Source organism: Asparagus officinalis, chromosome 5 (assembly GCF_001876935.1).
Source record: "Asparagus officinalis chromosome 5, Aspof.V1, whole genome shotgun sequence".
Lineage (NCBI taxonomy): Eukaryota > Viridiplantae > Streptophyta > Magnoliopsida > Asparagales > Asparagaceae > Asparagus > Asparagus officinalis.
The window spans coordinates 34,746,583-34,771,477 of NC_033798.1; the positions used below are offsets into that span (position 1 = coordinate 34,746,583).

The window sequence follows — 24,895 nt, forward strand, 5'->3', positions numbered from 1 at the left end:
ATTTTGAAACATTGTAAAATGATTATATAGACTTGATAAGAGATGTATATTATTGTTGTTAAGTCTATAAACCAAAAAATCAAATATGTATATATAACTATATATATATATATATATATATTTATAATATTATTATATTTTATATTATTATATATATATATATATATATATATATATATATATATATATATATATATATATAACACTAAAATGTGTATGTGTGTATATGATATTGAGCTTAGAGTATCTAACACACATAATATAAAACTTCAACTATTTACTCAAGCAACTTGATCTTCAATGAGCTTTTCTTGGTAAACATGCAGATGAAGCATGAACTTGGATCTTCAACTATGAATTGTATTGCTTCAACCACTATTCCGTCAACCTCCATTTGATATGATCGTTGTGGCCCAATACCATTTAACCTCCAACTCATTGTTTGTCTACAATAAATAAAAATACACAAACACTAGACAAATAACATTAGTAGTAATTGTTTGTTAAACATCATCAAAACAAAGAGGCCAACAGAACTGCATAGGGAGGCCATCCGGCCCTAGAGATTTGTCTGGGTGAAGGTCAAAGATAGCCTTGTGGATTTCTTTAGTGGAGAAAGGATCATCCAGGGAGGACAGACATATGGGATTGGAGGGATAAAGATAACTCTAGTTTACACTGAGTTTGGAAGCTAGTTGTTCACTGAAGAGATTAGAGAAGAAATCCATAAAAGCTTGTTTGATATTCAGGGCTGATGTCAGGGTTAAATTATTATGAAAAAGGTATGGAATGAAATTGATTCTTCTTCGATTGGAAGCTACTATGTGGGAAAAGGTAGAATTATTGTCTCCTTCTTTAAGCCATTTGATCCTGGATCGTTGCTTCTATTTAACCTCTTCCTCTTTGGCTAAGGAGAACAAGATATCTCTAAGTTCAACTCCAGAGGCAAGTTCAACAGTAGAGAGAGGTCTGGTATCTTCCAGACAGTTGAGATGATGAAAGTCAGAAGAAGCTTTAGATTTAGATAGGGATAAGTTACCCTGAACATTTTTGACCCACCACTTGATTTTTCTTTTTATGAGTTTGATCTTAAAGGGCAGAGGAGCAGGGAGATCACCTTGGACGGAGAAAGAGGACCAACAAGATTGAACAAAAAGAAAGAATGATTGATGGATAAACCATGAGTTTTCAAGCCTTAACACTTTAGGTGGAGGAGGACCCCCTGAGTCTAGAATGATGGGGCAATGATCTAAGCATGAGGAAGGAAAGGCAAATTGGACCAGAAGGGGGAATTGAAATTCAAAGTCTTAAGAGATAAGAAATCTGTCTAGCCTAGCAAGAGATGGATTAGCTCTAAAATTAGACCAAGTGAACTTCCTACCACTTAGAGGAAGGTCAGAAAGATTGATGGAATTGATGAGAGAGTTGAAGGTAGAAATTTCTCTAATAGAACCAGTTCTACCACTTCTCTTGTCAAGGCTTAAGATCACATTAAATCCCGAAAAACCACCCAAGGCAAAGATAAGGATTGATGAATTCTAGCAAGTTCCCACCAATAAACTTCTCTATCTTCTTTATCATTGGGGGGGCATAAACAGAGGTAGCTGCAAAAGCACAGTTAGAGGGTTTATGAGCAAGGAAAACAGTGGGAAAAAAAATACCTATATAGGAGTCAGAGCAGTCAAATAAGGGCTCCTTCCACCCTAACGCTATACCCCCTCTAGAATCCAAGGCATCTAAAACAGACCAAACAAATCTACTACTCCCCAAACTGGAAAGGGTTCTAGGATTGGAGGAATTGAACTTTATATCTTCATATCTAAAGATAATAACCCAACTTGGAACAACTTTAACCAATAAAACAGGAAGACTGACTGACTTTATGGTAAGGGTATGGACCCTTCTTTCTCCATGACTTGAATGTCAGAGAGACCTGCTGGATCAATAGGTTCTTGGATGCCACAATTGATAACTATATCATGGAGCTTTTTGAGGCTACGAGAAGAAATTGGCAAAGATGAGGATGAGGATGGAGATTTGCCCTTACTACCTGGGGGGAAGCACCTTTTCATGATGGCTAAATGCTTCTTGTGGGGTAGGTGAGCCAGCATCCTCTTTGACGATTTCTTCTTGGAGGTTCTCTTAACATGCTCGAAACCTGGAGGGGGAGCTGAGGAGGAAGCCCCATCCAGGGAGTCAGAGGAACTACTGACCACCACTGGGGGAGAGTCTTTGGATGAGAATGGGGGCAACTTTGGAATTTGTAGCCAGATCGGAGATAGCAACAGATAACAAAGCCCATGATGCTCTAGTGATCTTTATGGGACCTCCTTGAAGGGAGACTACCATAAGCTCCTCATGAACTGGCGCCAGCTGAGGGGGCAGAGATGAAGGGGGGACTGAAGAGCCCTTAGGAGGAATCTGGGTGGGCCCACCCTCCGCCTCTACTACCTGTTTGCCTTTGAGATTGGGGGATTAGGAGGAGAATCTGGGAGAAGAAAATTACCTTCCACCGAAGCCTTTTGGGCTTCTGAAGACGTTCTTTTGAGAGATATGGGAGTCTTAGAAGATGATGGAGGGATTCCTTCAGATCTGACGAAGAGCTCAAAGTATTCCAAACATTTATCTTTGTGACTAGGTAGAGGATTACCTGCCATTCTGAGCTGCACCGAGCCCTCTAGAATGAGGATGTCATCTGGGGAGGAAAAGCGGAAGATCACCGATCTAGGAATCTCAGAGGGGTCTCGAACACTCAAATCATAGCCTTACAGTCTCTAGCATCCGATTTAATCATAACATCATCAGAGACCGCGATGACGTCACCGATGTCTCCAAGTAGGTTAGAGATGGACTCAAAGTCCCATAGGTGGATGGGGCAGTCCCAGAATCTCGACCCAAATATACATGAACTTGGGCAAGACCTTGAGTCCCAGTTCATCAGACCAACGCGAGAATACACCTCTAAAAGAACCCATGTCGAAAAACTCTTTAGAACATGCTAAAGCTAGAGTGACTTCGTTGGGGAATTGAAGAAAGAAGGAGGAGCGAGAAGAACGCTTGATTTTAAAAGATCATTTCTCTACATTAAGGTGATACTCAAGATTTTCTATAAGTTCAGAGATGGAAGGATTACCCACCTGGATCTCAAAGAAGCCATAGGAAGAATATTCTTCCATATTCTAAATATTAGTCCCTCCTTAAATCATCAATATTTTCATATTAGTCCTCCAAATATTTTTTTTTTTGTATTTGTCCCCTAAATTGCGGTAATATGCTGACACTAGTCTCTATGTTGTTTTACTTTTTAAAACCAGCAATCTTATTTAAATTTAGGCTAATAATGGGTTATTAATTACTAAAATGCCTTGCATTAAATTCCCCCATGCAATAAAAATTTCCCACCTTCTTGATTTCAGCTCTTGATAATCACATTTTATTATAATTTTATACCCTCATTATCTATTTTACATGAATAAATATACCATTAATAATTATTGTTAGCTTAGTTTGCACATAAATGAATGAAAATATAAATAAATATTATTAAATATAAAAACCCCTTAAAAATCTCTCTTCTCTATTTTGTAGCATTTTAGAAGCCCATGAAGCAAAAGGTTAAAAGAGGAAAATGATTGAAGCCCAAAGAGCAAAGCCCATAAAAAAAATACACCAAGGAAGCTATGCTTGGATGCAAAGAGTTGGAATTAATGGACTTGGATGCAAAGATTACAACACCATGATGGTGCTGCATTTTTTTATGACCGAACTGCTTTGGTTTTGAAATGGGCCGGACTTGAAGGATTAAAGTATTTGGAAAATGTCTACATGGGCCGGACTTTTACAACTTGCAATGGACTTGCAATGGACTTGTTTTGGTTGATTGCTGCAGAGTTTAACCGGACTGCAGAGATTCTCATGGACCGGAGCTGCAAACCAATGACCGGACTTGTTGAGCTCTTCATGTTCGGTTTTTAAAGAAAAAAAATCAAATGGGAAAACCGGATTGCTAGACTCATATGCAAGTGGGCCGGACAAGCTGTTGCAGTTTTAATATTCTTGAATGGGCCGATTTGATTTTCTTTTGATGAATCCAGTGGACAAGTGCTGTAGAAAATTGTATTGGGCTGCAGCTTTGATTGGAGATTTACATTTACATTTTGAAATCAAATGATATAGGCCGGACTTGGTTGTTCATTTTCTTCTTGGAAAATCAAATGAAGATTGGGCCTTGGAAAATCAAATGAAGATTGGACTAGAGAAGAACAAAAAGCAAATTCAAAGGTGGAGATTGTTGCTTGGGGCTCAAGACAAATCCAATGGCTCATATTCATTGAAGATTACTATAAATAGGGGTAGAGAGTGAGGGGTTAAGGGTGTGAAAAATTTTGTAAACTCCTTTTGGAGAGGAGGGCTACTCTTAATTGAGAAGGCCTTTTAAAAATTATAACTTTAGTTGCAATTAATAAAAATAATTTTTTCCTCTTTAAATTTGTTCTTTCTCCTCTTTGTTGAATGATGAGGATGGAGATGAAGAGCAAATTGAAGGTTTACATTTCTTTTCTCTTTTATTTCTTTTTAGTAATTTCTTTATTATTGCTTATTAGTTAGATTTAAATTCATGCTTGCAGTGTAGATTTATTTTCTTGTCTTTTTTATTTCTTTATGCACTTTAATTTGTAGAGTAGATTTATTTTTCTTGCATTTAATTTCTGCAATTTATTTTGTAGTTTAGATTTTTATTTTCTTTGTAATTAGATTTATTTCTTGTTCATAGTTTAGATTTTTCTTTTCTTTTTAATTTTGTAATCTGTCTTCTTTTTCTTGTTTTTATTTCTTTAGATGTGAATTTAATTCTTGTAGGAATCTTAGAATTGTATGAAACTAGTCTAATTTCTTTTATATTGTATGAATTACTCTCTTGCACTTAAAATGTTCATGTTTAGGATAATCAACTAGAGAACTAATCGGTAGAAGAAGAATTTGATAATCTATACTTTCCTTAAATGGTTTGATAGGTTATGCTTATGAATTCTAGGATTATTATCATGTTGTTGTTCTTATCATGAATAGTAATTTTAACTTAGATGATAATTTGATAGGTTACACTTTCCTTAAATGGTTTGATAATCTATGCTTAATAAATCTAAGTTGAAATATGATAAAAAGAGAATAGTTTATATTTTATAATTGAAATTGGTTAGTTGATTATATTCTAGATTTCTTACCTCTTTTGAATCCTTCATCTTAACTTTCTTAAATTTTCTTTTCATTCTTAGTTTTATTTCTTGATTTTATTAATTCATATTTTTTGCCTTGTGATTTCATTTATTCTTTGATTCTTTCTTCTCTAAAATTCAATTTATTATCTGTTGCACATAAATCAAAACAACCACTCATCAAAATCACACTTATTCTTTATTCCTAATTGTCACGCACAAAACATAAGAACCATTTCTAATAATCTCTTAAAATCACCTTCCTCATGGGATCGATATTTTTATACTATAACTTGATCAATTGTGCACTTGTAATTTTGGTACATAATTATGCTGCATCAGCTCTCTTTTACACAAAAAGCTACTAAGGAAATAGGTTCGGATTTGGGGCTCTTATCGAGTTTAATTTAAAGATTTGGTGGGTTTGAGTATTAGGATGGAGAGTATAACTTGCAATTAAAGAAAAAAGTTAAACATAATGTAATATTTTACAATATTTTTATCAAAGGGACTAATATAAGCGTATTAATGCAATTTGGGGGAATAATATCAAAATATGATTTGGGAAATTAATATCAAAATACTAATGATTTAAGGGACTAAGGGCTAGTACGATCTTGCCTTTTTTAGGGTGCTTTTGCTTATTTTTTTTAATAAGCGGTCAATAATGGTGTTTGGTGAAAACGTTTTTGACATGCTTATTAAAACTGCATCTACTTTCAAAAAGATGCTTTTAGAAGAAACCTGGGGATGCTTTTAAAAGCATCTTTTAATTTCTTTTACATTATACACTGCATATACCTTTCATCTTTCCATAATGATTATTAAGTACGGTTCTACCAAATATAATAACTGCTTTTTAAGCAATTTTTGATATTTGATTACCAAATAGCTATTTTCAGTAGCTTATGTAAGTTGCTCCTATAAACTACTTTTATACGTAACTTATTATAAGCTCCAGCAATACCAAACTGACCCTAATATCTACAAAAAAGCTCATTTAAACAAATTGGAAGGCTTACATCATAGTATTATATCTACTCTATAATATATTCTTTTTCAATATTTTTTTATGCATGAATAATTTTCTTATGCAGAGAGAAGGATACACATGTCAATATTAACATCATCATTTCTTCAATATTTATTTATAGTTTTATAGCAAAACAAACGAGATTCACATTTTCTGGAAAAGATCATAAAAATAAGTTTGGTATGCAAAAATGTACAAACAAAGAGAAGAAAGGTGTTAACAGAAACAACAGACCATCCTAATATTTACCTAAAGAGTGGTGTTAGGGACACACCATTAAACCACACTCCCAACCACATCCCTCTCTCTCTATAGTATTGTTTGGATTTTTTTTAATGGAACATGTGGGTCCCAACAAGCACTATAGGAAGAGAGAGATGTGGTTGAGAGTGTGGTTTAATGGTGTGCCTCTAACATTTCTATTACCTAAACTGATCCTTTCTCTCTCAAACCAAACAAAATGACAATTCTATAGAAAGTTTTTCATTGAGCATTAAAGACAAATCATCTCCAAATAATTTTTCAAGACTTTTGACAATGATAGAAACCCCAACTATCCAAAAATTAAATCAATTGATTACAGAACTCGGACAAATATTTGCTAATATCTACACAAGTTCTCAAACCCCATGTATCCGTGGTGTTCGATCTTTCTGATAATGTTCGAGATACCAACTCCACCTGTTCACGAAAAAAAAATTGTCATAAGTCAGAGTACAAGGTAAACTTTTGATAGGTAAAATTATATATGATATCAAAAGGGTAAATTTCACAAAACTACTATCAATTTTGATGGTTTTCGCAAACGAAAACTTATAATATATATATATATATATATATATATATATAATAATTATATATATATTATATATAATATAATATATATATATATATATATATATATATATATATATATATATCCTTGTTATAGGAGGGATTTCCTCCTTGTCGCCTATGTGGCACAATCCCCACCATCCTCATAAAGTAGGCATAAGATCCCCACCAACTTACACCCTCTCTCCTACTTTATGAGGATGGTGGGAATTGTGGCCAACATAGGCGACAGGAGAAAATCTCCTCCTATGACAGGATACCCATTAATCTATATATATATATAATATATATATATATATATATATATATATATATATATATATATATAAAAAAGAAGAAAGAAAAACTTATGTCAACTTAAGTGGACGCATCCACGCAAAGTTTCTATCCCATTAATGAAAAGTCTCTTCATATGATCACGACTCTCTAGGTGTCATAAATGGATAGAAACTTTGGTGGATGGTCGCACTTAAGTTGACATAAAGTTTCTCGTCTCCTCTCTCTCTCTATATATATATATATATATGATATATATATAAATTATATATATAATGTAACACGTATTTAAAGTACATAAGAGAAAAATTGTCCAAAACATGTCATGTGGTTTGCACTTGACAATTATGTGAACTGTGATGAGACATGATAATTTAGTGAAAAAAAAATTCATGATAATTTTCTTTAATAAGAATTTTACATAGTTTTGTACAAAACATCTCAAATTCATGATACTTTTTTCTAATAAAAAGTTTATGGTACTTGGAAATTTACTCTTACCAAAATCTTGCAGCTTTTACATTCAATAATTGTTTGATTTGCAAAATTATAATTGTACTTACCTATAATCATTATTTGCAAAAGTATGTTTTAATTACTACTACAGCTATTTGATTAGATGCAATTAAATTAGTTATTTATTAAATGTTAATTGTAGTTACAAAATGTCTATAATTGCAACAATAAAAATCGTTCAACATCTTTTCCAAAATTTGACTCTAATTATAATCATAATTTTTTGCGTACCTAACAGTCCTTAAAAGCTCAATATTTCAAATAATAGGGAAGAGTTGCACTTTACCAAGCGAGATTGCACTGACGAAGATTGTGAAAGCCAAGATGAAGATGATAAGCGAAGCCCTGCCCATTACAATGATCAATTGTCTCACCACATGTTGGCCGATAAATGCAGCAACAGTTGCAACGACAACAAAGTACAGTGCTAAGAAATCAATAAGGAAATATACTGCATTAGCAAAACCGATATAATTTTGAAAGACTATGCTGTGAAAATTATGAATAAATGAACTTCAGTACCATATGGGACTGGGAAACGGTGTAAGAGATAGTACTCTACAACGGACATTGATGCTGAGAATGTCATGGCAAAGGTAGCTGTAGCGCTTGATACCTGCATCAAATTCCAAATAATGAAGGTCAAATATGCAAATATAACATCAACATCGAAAGCACTAGGAAGATTCTTACTAAATTTGATAAATCAAAACTAGTAGTAATATAATAAACAGAGTAGATGAAACAACATGCACCAAATTTGTATCGATGTGTACATATGTATTACAACAGACCTAAGATCAAATCAATAATATTTGTGTTATACCCAATAACATTTATTCAAAGTTTTCATCATTCAAACTTATTACCCTACATGGCAACATGGGATTTAGGATAATGTTGAAAGTTGGGGGGGGGTTGCTCAAAGTTCTGGGTTTTTTTGTGTAAACTCAGCCCCCAAGAACTTTCAGTATTTTACTCAAAGGGTAAATTAGACTCAGCCCCCAAGAACTTTCAGTATTTTAGTAAATTAGACTCAGCCCCCAAGAACTTTCAGTATTTTGTACAAAACCCCAATAACTTTCAAAATTGCAGTAAACCCCCAATAACTTTTGGAAAATATCCCCAATATATTTTGAGTAAATTACAGTAAACTCAAAATAACTTTCAAATTGTTTTTTGGTTCTAATTTATAAGGGTTATAAGCAAAGCGTAGAAACGTATTGGGGGCTTTGCAAAATGCAATCTTGAAAGTTATTGGGGGTTTCCTACAAAATGCTGAAAGTTCATGGGGGTTTGGTGTAATTTACCCATTTTGTAATTTACCCTTTGAATAAACTGGGTCAACAAAGTCATTAGAGAGATTTAGACGTTGATCTGCTACATTTATCTATATACCAAGACTACAGCAGGTTGTAGTGTAGCTTCTATTGTTCAAGCACATGCCAATAGTATGTTAGAAAGGTAAGGGTTTTTTCTTAACTCAAAACCCAAAAGTCTTACCCCATTTATTTTTGTATCCACTCCTTTCCAAACTGTGTTTAATCTATAAAACCAAAATTTTACTCCCTTTTATTTTGAAACTCATCCACTCTCAACGGGACTTTTACCTATAAACCTAAAGTTTTCCACCGTTAATTTTAAATCCACCCAAAATCACTCTTAAACCTAATATTACATCTAAATTTTTATCTTCATTATTAAACTCGCTCATTTCCTAAAAGATTTTACTGCCAATGAATCGAAAGTTTTAACCGCATTTATCTTTACCAACTCACTTCCAAACTCATTGACTACTCAACCAGATTAATTTTAAACCAATTTTGTAAATCAGCAATTTTTTATACTGTGTAATTTGTAATATTTTTTTGTTGTAACTTGCTTTATTTTGGTGTAACTTGCTTTACTGTTGTTGCGACTTTCTTGATTTTTTTTTCAATGTATTTGTATAGTGTATTGTTAAACAAAATGGTTAGGACATTAATTTTTTGGACTTGTTTCCACCGATGTTGTGGCATGGCAAATGACAGATAATTTTTTGCTTATAAAACACACTTTTACTTTTCCCCCCCCCCCCCTCCACTTATTTTTAAACAACACACTTCCAAATTTCTTTTCCATATAAACCTAAAGTTTTAGCCCCTTAATTTTTAAATCCACTCACTTCCAAAATCCAATTGAGACTCAATGCTCCACTGAATTAATTTCAAACTAACTTTGTAATCCTACAGTTTGATCTACGGTATAAGTTATTATATTTTACTGTAAATTGCTATAGTTTTGTTCTAAGCGGTTAGATGTGTGTTGTATTTTTAAATCAAATGCTTGAAGAGGAGGAGGAGGAGGAGGAAGAGAAGAGGAGAAAGAGGAAGAAGAGGAGGAAGAGGAAGGGGAAGAGAAGAAAGAAGAAGAAGAGAAAGAGGAATAGAGGAAGAGGAAGAGGAAGAGGAGGAAGAATTATCATTATTATTATTGTTATTATTTCGCTTTTTTATGCCGTAAAATAAAAAATGCCTATGAACCCAAAATTTTAGACCCATTTGTTTTTAAGCCCACCCACTTGCAAGATTACACTTAGATTGGTATTATTTTATTTGGCTTTTTTCACACTAATACCGCAGCATCATGCGGGTTAATTTTACTTGTTTAGAACTAATATCTTGCTGTTAAGCCTCCAGGAATGCAAAATTGTGATTTCGTAGTTTCACTATTAAAAGGGTTCTTCAGCATCCAAGTAAGTTAACCTAAAATTATAAGTTTCCAGGTTAGTTTGTTTTAATGTTGTTTATATGGTAGTAAACAAAATCATATTCAAATGAAATTGAAAAAGAAACACATCACTTACATTAATAAAACTAAAATGCTTACATAAAACACTGTAGTTTGTATATCATAAATTAATTTCATGCATTAGTAGGCATTAAAATAATTTAAAAAAACCTAGTGTTTGGTTGTAGTAAGACAAATCTCTAAGTTACATAAGTTATTATGAATTAGTAAACCAAAACAGCTAAAAACAATATAACTTGGGCACTATAAACTAATTCTTTAAACTTATAAAACCATCAGTAACTTGAATAATCTTTAAGCATACACGAATGCAGACATACACTATGGATCCATACATCAAATAGATTAGTAACAACTAAACAGTTAAAGGAAAGACTTGACAGTTCTGATATTTTAAACAAATTCGTACTTTACGTAAATTAACAGTTTGTAATTATTCTTAGTCAACCTTGATTAACAAAGGGGTAACAAAAATATAAATCCATTTACAAATGAAATTGAACACCACACCTCATTGTCATGCATTGTTTCTCTTATGCTCAATGCCAAATTTATCTACCTGTCCATATGGGCATGTAACCTCTAAATATGTGAGGAAAGTAATTAACATTTCTATTTTAGCTTTATTTTGCTTAATTTTTCTAATCTATATGATAATTTGTATTCTACCCATGTTGACAGAATCAAAATTCAAAAATATAGTTTGGGCGCTATTTACATTACTTTTCAGAGTCATTCAGTCATCAGTGACTTTAATAATTTTTAAGCATGAAAACAATGCAGACATGCAGAGAAGAAGGCATATATAACATAGGTTAGTAACTAACAGATAATTCCAAGAAAATCCACAGTCTGACATTATACACAATTTCTAAGCTATTTAAATCAATAGCTGCTCAATATTGTTTGTTAACCTTAATTAAGAAAAGTAGTCAACAGAACATAAATACAATTACAAATCAAATTGACGATGGAACTCGGTACTCATGCATTATGTAAATATTACAGTCTGTGCAATATCTGATTTGTCCTACCTAACCTCTAAGTATTTGAGAAGAAGATTTACATTTCTATTTTAGTATGCTTTCATTTTATTTTTCTCAAATACTCCCTACGATTTGTATTCTAGGCATAAGACAATTTTAGGATAAGACTTACCTGAGGAGGGATTCCGAGCTCTAAGAAAAGAGGACCGAGTATAAATCCTCCACCGAGGCCAAGCAGTCCTCCAACTACACCAGCCATGACACCAGAGAAACAATATAAAACGAGCTGGTGAACTTTCAGGTCTGTTCCTGAATCTCCCTTTGATGCTATTACTCTGTCTCCTCTATATAAGCTAACAGCTTCATACGAACTCACCCCCAAAGCAACAGGGATCTAAAAAATAGCATCACTAATTAATTAAAAGTAAAATAAAAATTAAAACTGAGAGCTCTCTGAAGTATCTAGTGTCTATCACCTGAAGGAAGTTCAACACCCAGTACCAGATCGTACAAGTTGCTGTATAGTTCTGCATGTCGAAAATATGACGAATGTCAACAAAATTCTGGGAAAAGAAGACTATTTTCTGCGTCTCTAACTAAGAGTGAGTAACCTTCATGATCTGCAGAGCTAGGAAAGCCATCCAGACAAAAACAAGAAGACCAAGCTCCTTCCAGCAGACATTTTCGAGAATTGGGACCTTCAATATCATCAGACGTTAGTGTCCAAGGTAAATTACAAACATCCTTCATTAATACTCTGTTTTTCAAGTCCCTCCATCTAAAAAGTTCAACAAATAAAACCCCTTCACTAATGACCGCTGATGAAATAATTAACTTTGTGATGTAGTTTTGTTATCCAGAAATACTGACAGATGTTGCACTTGGGTAGACGTCTGGACATACGTCTACAATTCAGCATCCATAGAGTTTGGGAGATAAAAGGAAGAAAACAACAAAAAGGTTTGTTTTTGGATAAATTAAAAAAATCTAATATTTCTTATCATTAATGTAGAATTCCATATGCGTATATCCGTCAAGATGTCTGAAGAGCCAAACTCCATTAGAAAACTAGCGGTTGCATAATGATCAGAGATGAGTGTTTTTGAACTTTTAGGTGAGGGAGTTTCTTGAATATTAGGAGTAGAAGAGTTTCTTTTTCTTTTCTTTTTTTTTGTTGTTGTATATAGAACAAATTTTTTAAACAGACCCATTTCAATTTTTAATTTTCAAAACCGACTCTTTTTTTTTTATTTACCAAAACCGACCCGATTTTATGATTAGCAGATTAATCACCTTCCTAAATAGTCGGGGTTGGCAACCCCGACTATTTAGGACGGTGTTAAACCCTAATTAGAAGCATTAAACCCTAAAAATTAATGTCCTAAATAGTCGGGGTTGCCAACCCCGACTATTTAGGAAGGTGATTAGTCTGCTAATCACAAAATCGGGTCGGTTTTGGTAAATAAAAAAAAAAAGAGTCGGTTTTGAAAATAAAAAGTTGGAATGGGTCTGTTTAAAAAATTTGTTCTTGTATATACCCTAGCCTTAATTGTCTTGCGATGTCAAGGAAATTATTTTATTGCTCATGCTTCCCACATACCTCAGATTCTAAGTTTGTCTTGATCTCTTGATGATTGTCTGGACCATTAGGAAGAGGCCTGTATTCTACTTCAACTGTGCTGTCTACACAAATATTATCCAGGATGTTTTTATTATCAGATTCCAAACAAATTGAGGATTATTAAATGAGAAAAGGAATATCAGCTTTACCGTTGTTCTCTGCACGTCTAGCAGCCTCCTGTAAATATAAAAACAAGACCTAATAAGTAGAATAACTAAAGAGAAGGGAACATAAATAGGGTAAAATGCCAATAGTACCTTCTTCAATATTGTCTCTTTCTTCCAAGTCTCAACTCCCCTGATAAATGCTTTAGTCGATGTAACTACAAAAGAAAAACACCATCAGAATCCAAACTCTGATTTTCTTAACCCAAAAAAAATCAAATGATTGTGAATGGAACAGATTTATTTACATAAAAAGAGAATGATCAGGAGAATTGTGACCATCCAATCAGGGAAAACGACATTGCATATAACTCCAATGCTGATCCCTAACATGAGCATCGGTTGAATGAGCAGAGCCAAGTCATAGTCAATGATGGGCATTTCTATAGTAGGATGCCTCAATTTAAGATTGTAGTAAACAGTTGAACCTGCTGCGCCCGTTATCATACCTTTTCATGTATCATTACAAGTATTAGCAACAGTTCAAGGGAAATAACATCTTCATCAAGCTAAGAAAAATAAGATATAATAACAGGATTTTGAAAAAAAAAAATCTGTCAGCTTAAACAAGGAGCCAACCCCTAACAGAACTAAATGGAAAAATATAGTTCATGCAGTCGACCCCAACGATTAGGGATGAAGGCTTTGCTGTTGTTGTTGTTTGATGTAAGAAAATAAGTTTTCAAAGGGAGCAAACCGAGCAATAATATGTTGCATACATAGAAGGGGTATAAGTAAAAGTCTACAGTTGAAAGTTCTAGTAAGAGTAATTTCTAAGTACAAAATGAAAAAATTCTTCCCAAAAAAAAAGACAGTGAAATCTATAAAAACCACTACAGACTTAGCCATATAATAGTAAAGAAATATATACACATTTTCTTTTGCAATTACATTAACTTGCAATATAAAGCAACATGGCTCCACAATATCAAGAAAACTTCTCATTTTTACAACAACAAAGTTACAATTCATGCAGAACAAGAAAATCACTAGACATGCAAAAAAAAAGTGCCACAATTCTTACATTTAAATATAGCTGTTGATCCATTTTCAGGATGAACACAATAATCAAAATTGAATTTAGAATATCTGTTTGCAAAAAGAGAGATGATAATTTTATGCATGCGAAGGGGAAAATTAAAATTTTGAAAGTTCAACTGAGAACAATACAATACATGATCTTTTGAATCAGAAAACCAATGAAAAATCTACTAAATCCACTATAAACTTAGCTATCTAAGAGTGAAGAAATACACATTAACTTCTGAATTTACATTGAATTTGCAATACAAATCCAAAGTGACTCCAAAATATCAAGAAAATGATCATCTTTTATCAGGACCAAATTATAACAAAGGACAACAAAATAATAAAGTGTGCAGAACAACAAATCATTAAACAATCTAGATTTAACAATATTTGTTCTCGAAAAGAAAAATGACAAATTTTTGAAAATGGATGGGAATAAGTTTAATTATTTGAAAGTTCTGCTAAAGCCCTTCCAAACTAATTTCAGTTTGCTATGTAACAGTAAAGAAACATACATTTTCTTCTGGAAAAAAGTAGGAACTGCAATACAAACCCAACAAGGCTCTGTATAATCAAGAAAGTTCTCTTGTTTGGGTGTATAGGCATATAGACCCTAAATTCCTAAATTCTTTCTTAATTATATTAGGCTGCCAAAACTTCATATATCTAAGTTAAACTCCAAAACCTATTAAGTTGTTTTAAATAACACTGCCAGGTTGGATTCCTTTCACAGTTGTTACCATAGTATGATTAAATATTGGAATTAACAGATTTGGCAGGAGTTATTTAGAAATATGAAGAATTCGAGGCCTAATATAAACTTAAGAAACTTTTTTGGGTCAGATATGAACGAACCCTATTTTTAATAGGTGTTATTTAAAACAGGATAACTTAACCCCCTTGAACTTGGGGGTTTTGCACAAAACTCCCCTAAGTTTTGTTTATTCCAATACTATTTAAACCCCAGAACATGGGATGTCTTGTATAACCAGTGGCGGATCCAGAAAAAATTTCTTGAAGGGGTGGCCGACAAATATCTATTAATTTAAAAATGAAAATATAATAATATAAAACTGTAACACCTAATAGAAATGTAATTTAGTATACTTTATTAGCTTAATGCGTCATATTTTGACTGTAATAAACAAATTGAGAACTTTCAAAATAATTTACTTAAATAGACTAAATTCAAGTAGCTTGCTAATTGTTTAGTGATCTATAGGTGAGAGTTGGGGTGCAAATATTTTAAAATTAGGAGGGGCGGATTACAATAAACCTATTACTGGTGAAATGACCAAAATGCGCTTTTTCAAACATGACACCCAAAAATTGAAAGAGAAAAAAAAAGAAGAAAATGGTTAAGTTTTAATAAACCGAAGGGTATTTTCATCCTTTGTTGTCACATGCTTAGAGCGTGACCCGGTCAAGTTCACCGTGCTGCTTTGGGAGCTCAAGTGAGATAAGTTTAGGGACGTTAAGTGGAATTAACTGAGATCAAGGGATTAAAGTAAAAGTTACCTTTAAAACAACTATTTGGTGTAAGCTAGAAATATGAAGATTTAGGAGCCTAATATAAAACTGAAAATACTATCCATATAAAACAAGAAATATGCAAGAAGAATTGAAGAGGGGAAAAAAAGGAGGAAAAAGAAATGAGAGATAACTAGAATGCTCACATTTCGACATAGCCGTCGAAGATTTTGGGTCAAACCCAATAATCAATGCAAGCATAGGAACAAATATCCCTCCACCTCCAACTCCTCCGACGCTCCCAAAAGCCGCACCGAAGAAACCGATCAATGACCCCAACACAATTTGCCACCCAAATTCCATCGGCTATCAATGAAAAAAAACAAAATTCGAAATTAATTCAGTTTCAACCTCAACAAGCACCAAAAAGAAGGGTCCCTTTTTATCTGGATATTGGCTCCTCAAATCTGAAGTATAAGGAATCTAGAATAAGCCCCATAAAAATACCCCGAAAGCTCATTTGGAAATCAAAAAAAGAAAAAGAAAAATAGCCAAAAAAGAATTGCAAATATTACCGGCCAAACATGATGGTAGGAGGACCCATCGGCCTCCCACAAGAAGTTAGCAAGCTTTGTGAAGTAACCTAGCTCTTTGGTGGGCCCCAAGTCCTCGACCTCCATCATGGCTGCCGCCAATGAGAGCGAGAGCGCTACAGATACGAGGAAGAAGAAGCCCCATTTTCCGTCCATTTTCCCGCTGAAAAGGTGGATGAATCAAACCGAGGATTCAATAAAAAGAACGAAAAGGAGACGCGTTCAAGTTTTTCTTTTTCTTTTTCTTTTTCTGGGGGGTTCTTTTTCCTTAGCACGATGATATCGGAGACCTTTGCGGGGAATCCGGTAATAATTGAAATTGAATGAAGAAGAAGGAGAAGTGAAGGGCTCGCTCGGTGCAGAGACGTCGTGGTTAAAACGCTTTTATTCTTATTCACTTTTTTTTTTCCCGTATTTATAAGAGAAGAGATGCTGAGATTCTCCAAAATACCCTTTCAGTATTAAAACTCGTCCGTTTTCGGGTTGGTTTGATTGGATGAAATTTCGAACCCGGATTCAATTGAAAGCACATCACCCGAAGTATATAATTTTAGGAAGAAATACCATAGATTGGGACATTTTCACAAGCGCGATAATCGTAAAAGTGGGACAATTTTTTGAAAGTGTGGTAATTTATTGGGATAATTAAGAAATTTTTTAAACTGAGATATTATGATAAAATGATGTCGGATAATTTTTGACAATGAAGAAGTGTAAATTTATGTATATAATTATTATTTATATATTTTTCAACTTAGTATTATTATATATATAATTGTTTACTGTAACAATGTTAGTTAATGTTGGATAAATTTTTGTTAGATTACATACTATTAATTGTTAATAATTATTACAATATTAATTTATAACATTGTTTATTTTTTTTAATTTACATGTCTAATAAATTAAAGTTTTTTTTTCATTTTCTAACTCCCCCAAAATCTATTTCTTCATATCTTAATTTTAGTTATTTTTAAATAAGTCGTGTGTGTGTGTATGAAAGATGTTCATAACGTGGAGCCTTAGATTCAATCTAAAGAAGCGTCTCTTGATTCATGAGTCAGACTATACTAATTGATGATCTTTTCTATTAATCGTGATCTAAATATCTCAAAACATCTATAGAACAAAAATCATGATGATTAAATATTTCTAACATATATTTTTCATTGTCTCTTTAGTTATATATTCGTAAAATCGTTAATTTTACAATCACTTGATGTATGAGTAACTACAACCTAATATGGCTAATTTATTATATGTATACAATCCAAAACATATAAATAAAAATGAACGGAGTGGATCGAGTAATTTGATAGCATATATTATAGTTTTGAAGGCGCTACCTTAAATTAAATCTAAGGTGCCACCTTATGAATATTTTTCTCATATATATATTATTTGATTATAAAAAGAAAATAACATTTAAAGGAGAGGCAGTCCAATTTAATTGCATCAGTTGATGATGGTGGTGACCATCAGAGGAAGAGAGGATGGAGGAAAGAAAATAAATAAGTAAAACAAAAAAAAAGAGTCTTAATTTTTTAAGAAAATTATGTCTAGACCCTAAAAAACTAAAGGGGATGTGACCCAACCCCTCTATATTTTTCCATTACTCTTTGACCCAAAAAACACTAAAAAATGTGTTCAGGCATATTTTCACACTCTCCCAGAAATTCATCCCAATACATTCTGGAAATAACATTTCCCTTTATCTTCTTCTTCTTCTTCTCATCCTCTGCGGCTTTCTCATCCTCCTCTCACTCTCCTTCCCCTTCTCCCCCTCCTCTGTGGCTTCATCTTCTCCGCGGCCACCGACGCTGACGCCGATATACTCTTCCTCAGCCTCCTCGAGCACGAAGAACTCCCGACGATCACCGACGTCGTCTCGTTCTGGTCGGATCTCAAGTGGAGGTCCGATCCAACGACATTGGATCTCAAGTGGTGGTCTGATCCAACGACATCGGATCTCAACATCTCGTTCTGGTTAATGAAGAACTACCATATGTTATTTCTGTTGCCTCATCCTATCATGTTTCTGTGGTTCTCATCTTCTTGTTATAAATCATGAACGACTTCTATACATTTGACGTGATTTTTCCTACTAACATTATGGATTTGCTAAAGTTTGCCTATTGATCAATGAGACGGTGGACATGCCAAATTGCATAGCTTGTTTAGATATTTTTCATTGCTTTCACATGCTCTTTCCATGTCTCTTTTTCATTGCTTTCACATTGCTCTTTCCATGTCATTTTTTAGGGCTTAGATTTTGCTTTTTTATTTTAAATATGTAACTTCATAATGTTGAATGAGTCCGTTTGTCACTTCAATACCAGATTCCTTGTGTTGCCTCCTTTGTTCCTCTTTATACTCATGTTTATGCCTAAGTTGTATCCTATTGATATGAAGATCTGTTATGCCCACTGCCCAGTGTAATGTTCTGTTTAGCTTTTGGTATCTAAATCAAATTAGTCATACTAAATAGATATACCGGGGAGCATTTATCTTTAAGAAGTGTGATTATGTGTAAAGGTTGAGCTTTTGAATGTTTTATGAGCTTTGGGAATTCAAGTATGAGTTCTTGTGATAAGAGCAGAGAGGGTGAGGAGATTAAGCTGCAGGTGTTCGACGCGAGGCCTTAAGGAGAATTACTGGTAGGAATCTCAACGACCTACCTCTTGATTGGGTTCGTCGCATTGCCCGTTAGCATCACAGGCCCGCTGGTTTTGGATGGGAAGACTTACTACATGCCGATGGCCATGACCGAATGGTGTTTGGTTGCGAGTACGAACAGAGGGTGCAAGGCCATTGAGGAGTCAGGTGGGGTCTAGAGTGTTGTGCCTAGGGATAGGATGACGAGGGCCCCGGTGATGAGGTTTGTGCTTAGGGTACAAGGCCATCATGGAGTCACGTGTCAGGTTTTATTATTCAGCTGATTATACTATGTGTTCTTGTGGTTTGGATGTACTTAGATCAAAATTTAATGAAATGTATTATGTCTATTTAGTGATCAATTTTGGTGTAATTTATTACGATTGTATGTGAAATGTATTGTGGTTGTCATGTGAATATGTACAAGTTCATTCAAATAAAACTTGATGTGTATAATAAACTGAAGATTATATATAAATTATGTGTATCAAAACCTGAATATTATGGTACATACTATGTATATAATATAGAGGTTATTGTGTACATAATATATTTACATATTATGTACATCATCTTCAAGTTACGATACACTGTTAAATCTCATAATATGTTAACTTTCACTATTACAAGTTAACTTTCATCATTATATGCTAACTATCCTCATAACATATTAACTTCCAGCTGAACATGTTAACTTTTATCACATTATGTTAACTTTCATTGTTACATGTTAACTTTCATCATAATATGCACATAATCTGTATATATTATGTACACAATAACCTCAAGATTATGTGTACGTATTCACATGACAGCCACAATACATTTCACATGCAATCGTAATAAATTACACCAAAATTGATCACTAAATAGACACAATACATTTTATTAAATTTTGATCTAAGTACAACCAAACTACCTCCACGGTAACCTTTCATCCTATAGAATGTTAACATGTTCAGCTAAAAGTTAACATGTTACGAAGAAAGTTAATATATTATGGTGAAAGTTAACATGTAATAGTGAAGGTTAACATATTATGATGAAAGTTAATATGTTACGAAGAAAATTAACATGTTATGAAGAAAGTTAACATATTATAATGAAAATTAATATGTTACGAAGAAAGTTAACATGTTACAAAGAAAGTTAATATATTATTATGAAAGTTAACATGTTATAAAGAAAGTTAACATATTATTATAAAAGTTAACATGTTACGAAGAAAATTAACATATTATTATGAAAGTTAACATGTTACGAAGAAAGTTAACATGTTACAAAGAAAGTTAACATATTATTATGAAAGTTAACATGTTACGAAGAAAGTTAACATATTACAAAGAAAGTTATTATATTATTATGAAAGTTAACATGATACGAAAAAAGTTAGCATAATATGGTGAAAGTTAACATGTAATAGTGAATGTTAACATATTATGATGAAAGTAAACATGTTCAACTAAAAGTTAATATATTGTTATGAAAGTTAGCATGTAACTGTGAAAGTGTACTCAGTCATAATACAAAGTGTACGCCCATTTCGTTTGAACTCTCGTACTGCGTTATATCCTTACCTAATTGGAATCAATCAAACTTTTCATATAAGCCCATAATCAACCTTGAAGTGCGTAGGAAAGATAAAAACCACTTTGTTTGTAAGGAAATATTTAAAAATTAACATATAAATGGAACAACTAATCTCTTTTCAACAAGCAGAAAAAACAATCATCTGTGAAATTATAAATATATTTGCTAAACAAATCATAAGTGCGTGAATCCATGGAAAGCCTAAACAAGTAACTCATTCAAGCAATTCATCAAACATCCATCAAACAGATAACATTAACAACAACAAACCCACACACGTACACACACACACACATGAATCTACACAAAATGGAAATCCGCATTACCTTCAGCAGCCGCGACAGGTTCAACATCTCCACTACTTGCACCTGCTTCCATTAGTTTTACTAAAAGAAGATAAAGTGCACATGTCATTAGAAGAGGTACGCATTCTGACTCACTCATCTCTCAGAATTGCCCTCCAAATAGGGAAATAACCGTAACTACACTGGAAGTTGGTGGAATGGTTTTAGTAGGGGAGGACGTTTGAGCGCCAGCAGGTTCGTCATCTATTGCATCGTGCATTTGCTGGACAAAGCTGGGCTCCTCGATTTCCATAAGTCCGAAAGAAGCAGTGTCAAATTGAATTTCCCCTTCTTCTCAACCCCCTATGAAAACCTAGTGCGGAATAAGTTTAGATCTTAAAACAAAGAGGAGTTAGAGAAATGGAAATAAGGATGAGTCATTACCTTGTTCGTCGACAGGAACATCGTGGGTAGACTCCTCTTCTAAGGCAGGTAGAGAAGTACGCTGTCGGTGTACAACCTTCTTAGTCCTTTTAGTGGATGCGCTTCTCCCAGAGTATCGAATCTTTCATGGTGGTATTTTGTGCGCAATTCGGCTTTTGGAGAAGCCTGAGCAGGAGTTGACGATCGATGTCTTTTTCTGATAAAAGGCATTGTATCTATTTCCTCCTCCTCATCCTCGCTAAAGTATCTAATCGTCATCTAATTGGGACGGGTTAAGATGAACCTCTGACGGGTACTGATACAGGTGTATCTTCTTCCTTACTTCGGGAACTTAACAATCCTCATCAGGAGTGTGAGGATAGATGATTCTCATGGTATCTTAAGAATAGAGACGTGAAAGAAGTCGTTGGGGGCGACAACTTCAAAGACTGCAGGAAAGAACAGAAGAAGGCTGTTGGTGTTTCTACGGTCGACCGCGAATCAGCCATGGTCGACTGCGAACGTGAACGAAGCCTAGGAGGAGCTGGATCTGAAGGCGGTCGACCATCGTGGTCAACCGCAAGATCCCGGTCGACCATCACGGTTGACCGTGCCATGACTGTAATCAAAACTGCTCTCATGTTTGGGTTCGATCGATCGCGAATCAGCCACGGTCGACCACGATACTTTTGTGGTCGATCGCGATGTAGTTTTGGGTATGGGCCTCATTTCCTGCAGTATTTAGGATTTCTATTTGATATAAATAGAAACACGACTTTCCTAGGGTTTGGCAACCAGATTGTAATCAGAAAAGAGATCAGGAATATTGTTCTTTGATCTAGAGAGATTGTGAGAGAGAAATTTATAATCTATTAATTCTCATAATCTAGAGAATGTATTTTTCTTCGCCCAAATCAACACTTTTGTGTGTTCTTCTGTTATTTTCTTCGTAACCCACTCTTGATAATTTCGCGATCAAGGATGCTCGCACGGCGACTCGTATCAAGTTGGTATCAGAGCGATCAGGTCCTACGAATGGGACATCATGTGCATGGTCCTGACTCGATCGCAATATAAGAAGCTAGGCGAGATCCTTATTTCATTGGAAAGAGTCCAGAAATCAAGGAAGAAGAGGATGACTGAAAGGGATAATTCAGCAAGCCTTGATGCAATAGAGAAACATATCGAGACAATCAGTGCTACACTCAATCAGCTCGTAGGTCTCATCAATGAAAAGGACAAAAAGGGAGAATCTTTGTCGAAGGGTAAGAAGAAACTCAAAGAGTCCGATGGAGAGGGCGAGAAAACTAATTCTGAGGAGGAAGCCGATTTTGTTAAGACTGCTCCACATCAAGGGGGTAAAAACTACTACCAGAACCTAAAAATTAATTTTAAGGTAGAGATTCCTGTTTATGATGGGAGTATCAATGTGAAGAAGCTCGATGATTAGATTGAGCGTATGGAGATGTATTTCACTCTCTATGGATATTCATCCAAAGAGAAGATTGTGTTCGCGATTTTGAAGCTTTCGGGGCACACGTTAATGTGGTGGAAATCCTACTGTAAGCAGGAGAAGAAGGCGGTGTCGTGGAACAAGTTTAAGGAGCTACTGAGGAAGTAATTCTATCCAGTGGGGTTCCTTAAAGAACGTTGGTACAAGTGGTACGGCTTGCACCAAAGATTTATTCAGACCGTTTAAGAGTATACAACGGAGTTGTAACAGCAGGCGATGGTTCTAAACATCGCGACAGACGAATACTCCATCTTCATGAAGTACATTGTGGGTCTGAATGATTACATCCGGAAGGAGATGAACTTATTCACAGTCGAGTCCATTGCTGAAGCGAGTGTAAAGGCCATTGCCATTGAGGGCAGGCAAACGAAGGGCAACGAGACGAAGGGATATTCCAAACATACGGGTAGCAAGTCAAGTGGCTCTTAACCTAGAGAAGAGAAGAAGAAGGGTGATTCGGGGAAGGCAGGGTTGACATGCAATCACTGCAAATAGACAGGACACATAGATGATCATTTCTGGGAGAAGTATCCTCATCTGAAGCCGAAGGGATTGAAGAAGAAGGAGGAGAAGAAGGCATACGTGGTAGCGCAGGGTCCGAAGGAAGTCCCCGGGATGACAGAACCCAATGGCAGCCTCAACCTTATAGCGGGGAAGCATGCCACAACAGAGGACGAAGACCCGAGGGAGCAACTCTTTATTTTAAAGTTGCAGGTCAAGACCAGCTTGGTTGATGCTATAGTGGATCCAGGGAGCCAGAAGAATTTGATATCCGAGGCCTTGCTTTAGAAGCTGGGATTAAAGACGATCAAACATCCGAAACCCTATCCTTTAGGGTGGATTCAGAAGGAGGCGAGATTAAGTGTGATCAACCAATGTACTTTCAGATTTGCACTCCACGAGTCGTATATTGACGAGGTCACATGCGATGTCGTTCCGTTGGATGTTTGCCAAGTGATACCGGGCAATCCTTATTTGTGGGATAGATTTGCGATCTATGGTAGGCGGGCCCAGAAGTATACGTTCACCAAGGAAGGCGGGCAGTTCATTTTTTGTTCGGCATCTCTTCCACAGGAGACCAGCTTGATGATGGTGACTTAGGCAAAGGGGCTGGTGAACGCGAGTAAGAAGTTCGTACTGTTATTCATTAGGCCTTATGAGGAGCAGCTGAGTAAGGTGTGCTTGACCACCTTGAGCAAGCTTCAGGAGGGAGATCTTGACAGGTTGAAGGCTAAGTACGTGGACTTGTTTTCAGAGATCACGGGACTGCCACCACAGCGGGGTGTGGAGCATGAGATTATGTTGACTGGAGAGAGTTCTTTGCCTAATATAGGTCTATACCGCACATCGATAGAGGAGTCCAAGGAGATCAAGAGGCAGGTTCAGGAGCTTTTGAAGACATGAGTGATTATGCCGAGTTGCTCACCTTACGGGTCGCCAGTTTTGTTAGTACCCAAAAAGAATAGAGGCTGGCGCATGTGCGTGGATTACCGGACACTCAACAAGATAACCATCAAGAATCGCTACCCATTACCTCGGATTGACGATCTGATGGACTAGTTGGAGGGAGCGAGGTTTTTTACAAAGCTGAATTTGAAGTCTGGTTACCATCAGGTGAGGATTCGGGAGGATGACACTTGGAAGACTACGTTCAAGACTAAACATGGCCTGTTCGAATGGTTGGTGATGCCGTTTGGATTATGCAACGCTCCGGCTACCTTTATGAGACTTATGAATGATTTGTTGCGACCTTTTATAGAGGATTTTATAATAGTTTACCTTGATGATATCTTGGTGTACAGCAAGATCTGGGAGGAGCATCTCGTTCATGTTGAGAAGGTGTTTAAAGTATTGCAGAACAGACAGCTGAAGCTCAATGGGAAGAAGTGTGAATTTGGGAAG

General features: G+C 35.0%; 1 protein-coding gene across 1 annotated transcript; it reads right to left on the bottom strand.

Moving 5' to 3' along the window:
• Positions 6,708-16,918, bottom strand: LOC109842997. The gene is made up of 12 exons (XM_020411916.1): positions 16,511-16,918; positions 16,142-16,301; positions 13,685-13,885; positions 13,530-13,594; positions 13,422-13,449; positions 13,252-13,334; positions 12,263-12,349; positions 12,128-12,178; positions 11,824-12,045; positions 8,398-8,491; positions 8,162-8,302; positions 6,708-6,930 (listed from the first exon to the last, which is right to left on the bottom strand). Exons 1-12 carry the CDS (start codon positions 16,682-16,684, stop codon positions 6,851-6,853), a joined length of 1,386 nt encoding a protein of 461 aa, XP_020267505.1. The 5' UTR covers positions 16,685-16,918; the 3' UTR covers positions 6,708-6,850.

Coding starts and splice junctions, on each gene's coding strand:
- LOC109842997 (XM_020411916.1), bottom strand. CDS start 16,684: ATGGACGGAAAATGGGGCTTCTTCTTCCTCGTATCTGTAGCGCTCTCG. Junction 12,179..12,262: donor TAGCTCTGCAGATCATGAAG/GTTACTCACTCT, acceptor TTCGACATGCAG/AACTATACAGCAACTTGTAC. Junction 6,931..8,161: donor CGTCAGTGCAATCTCGCTTG/GTAAAGTGCAAC, acceptor TTTCGTGAACAG/GTGGAGTTGGTATCTCGAAC.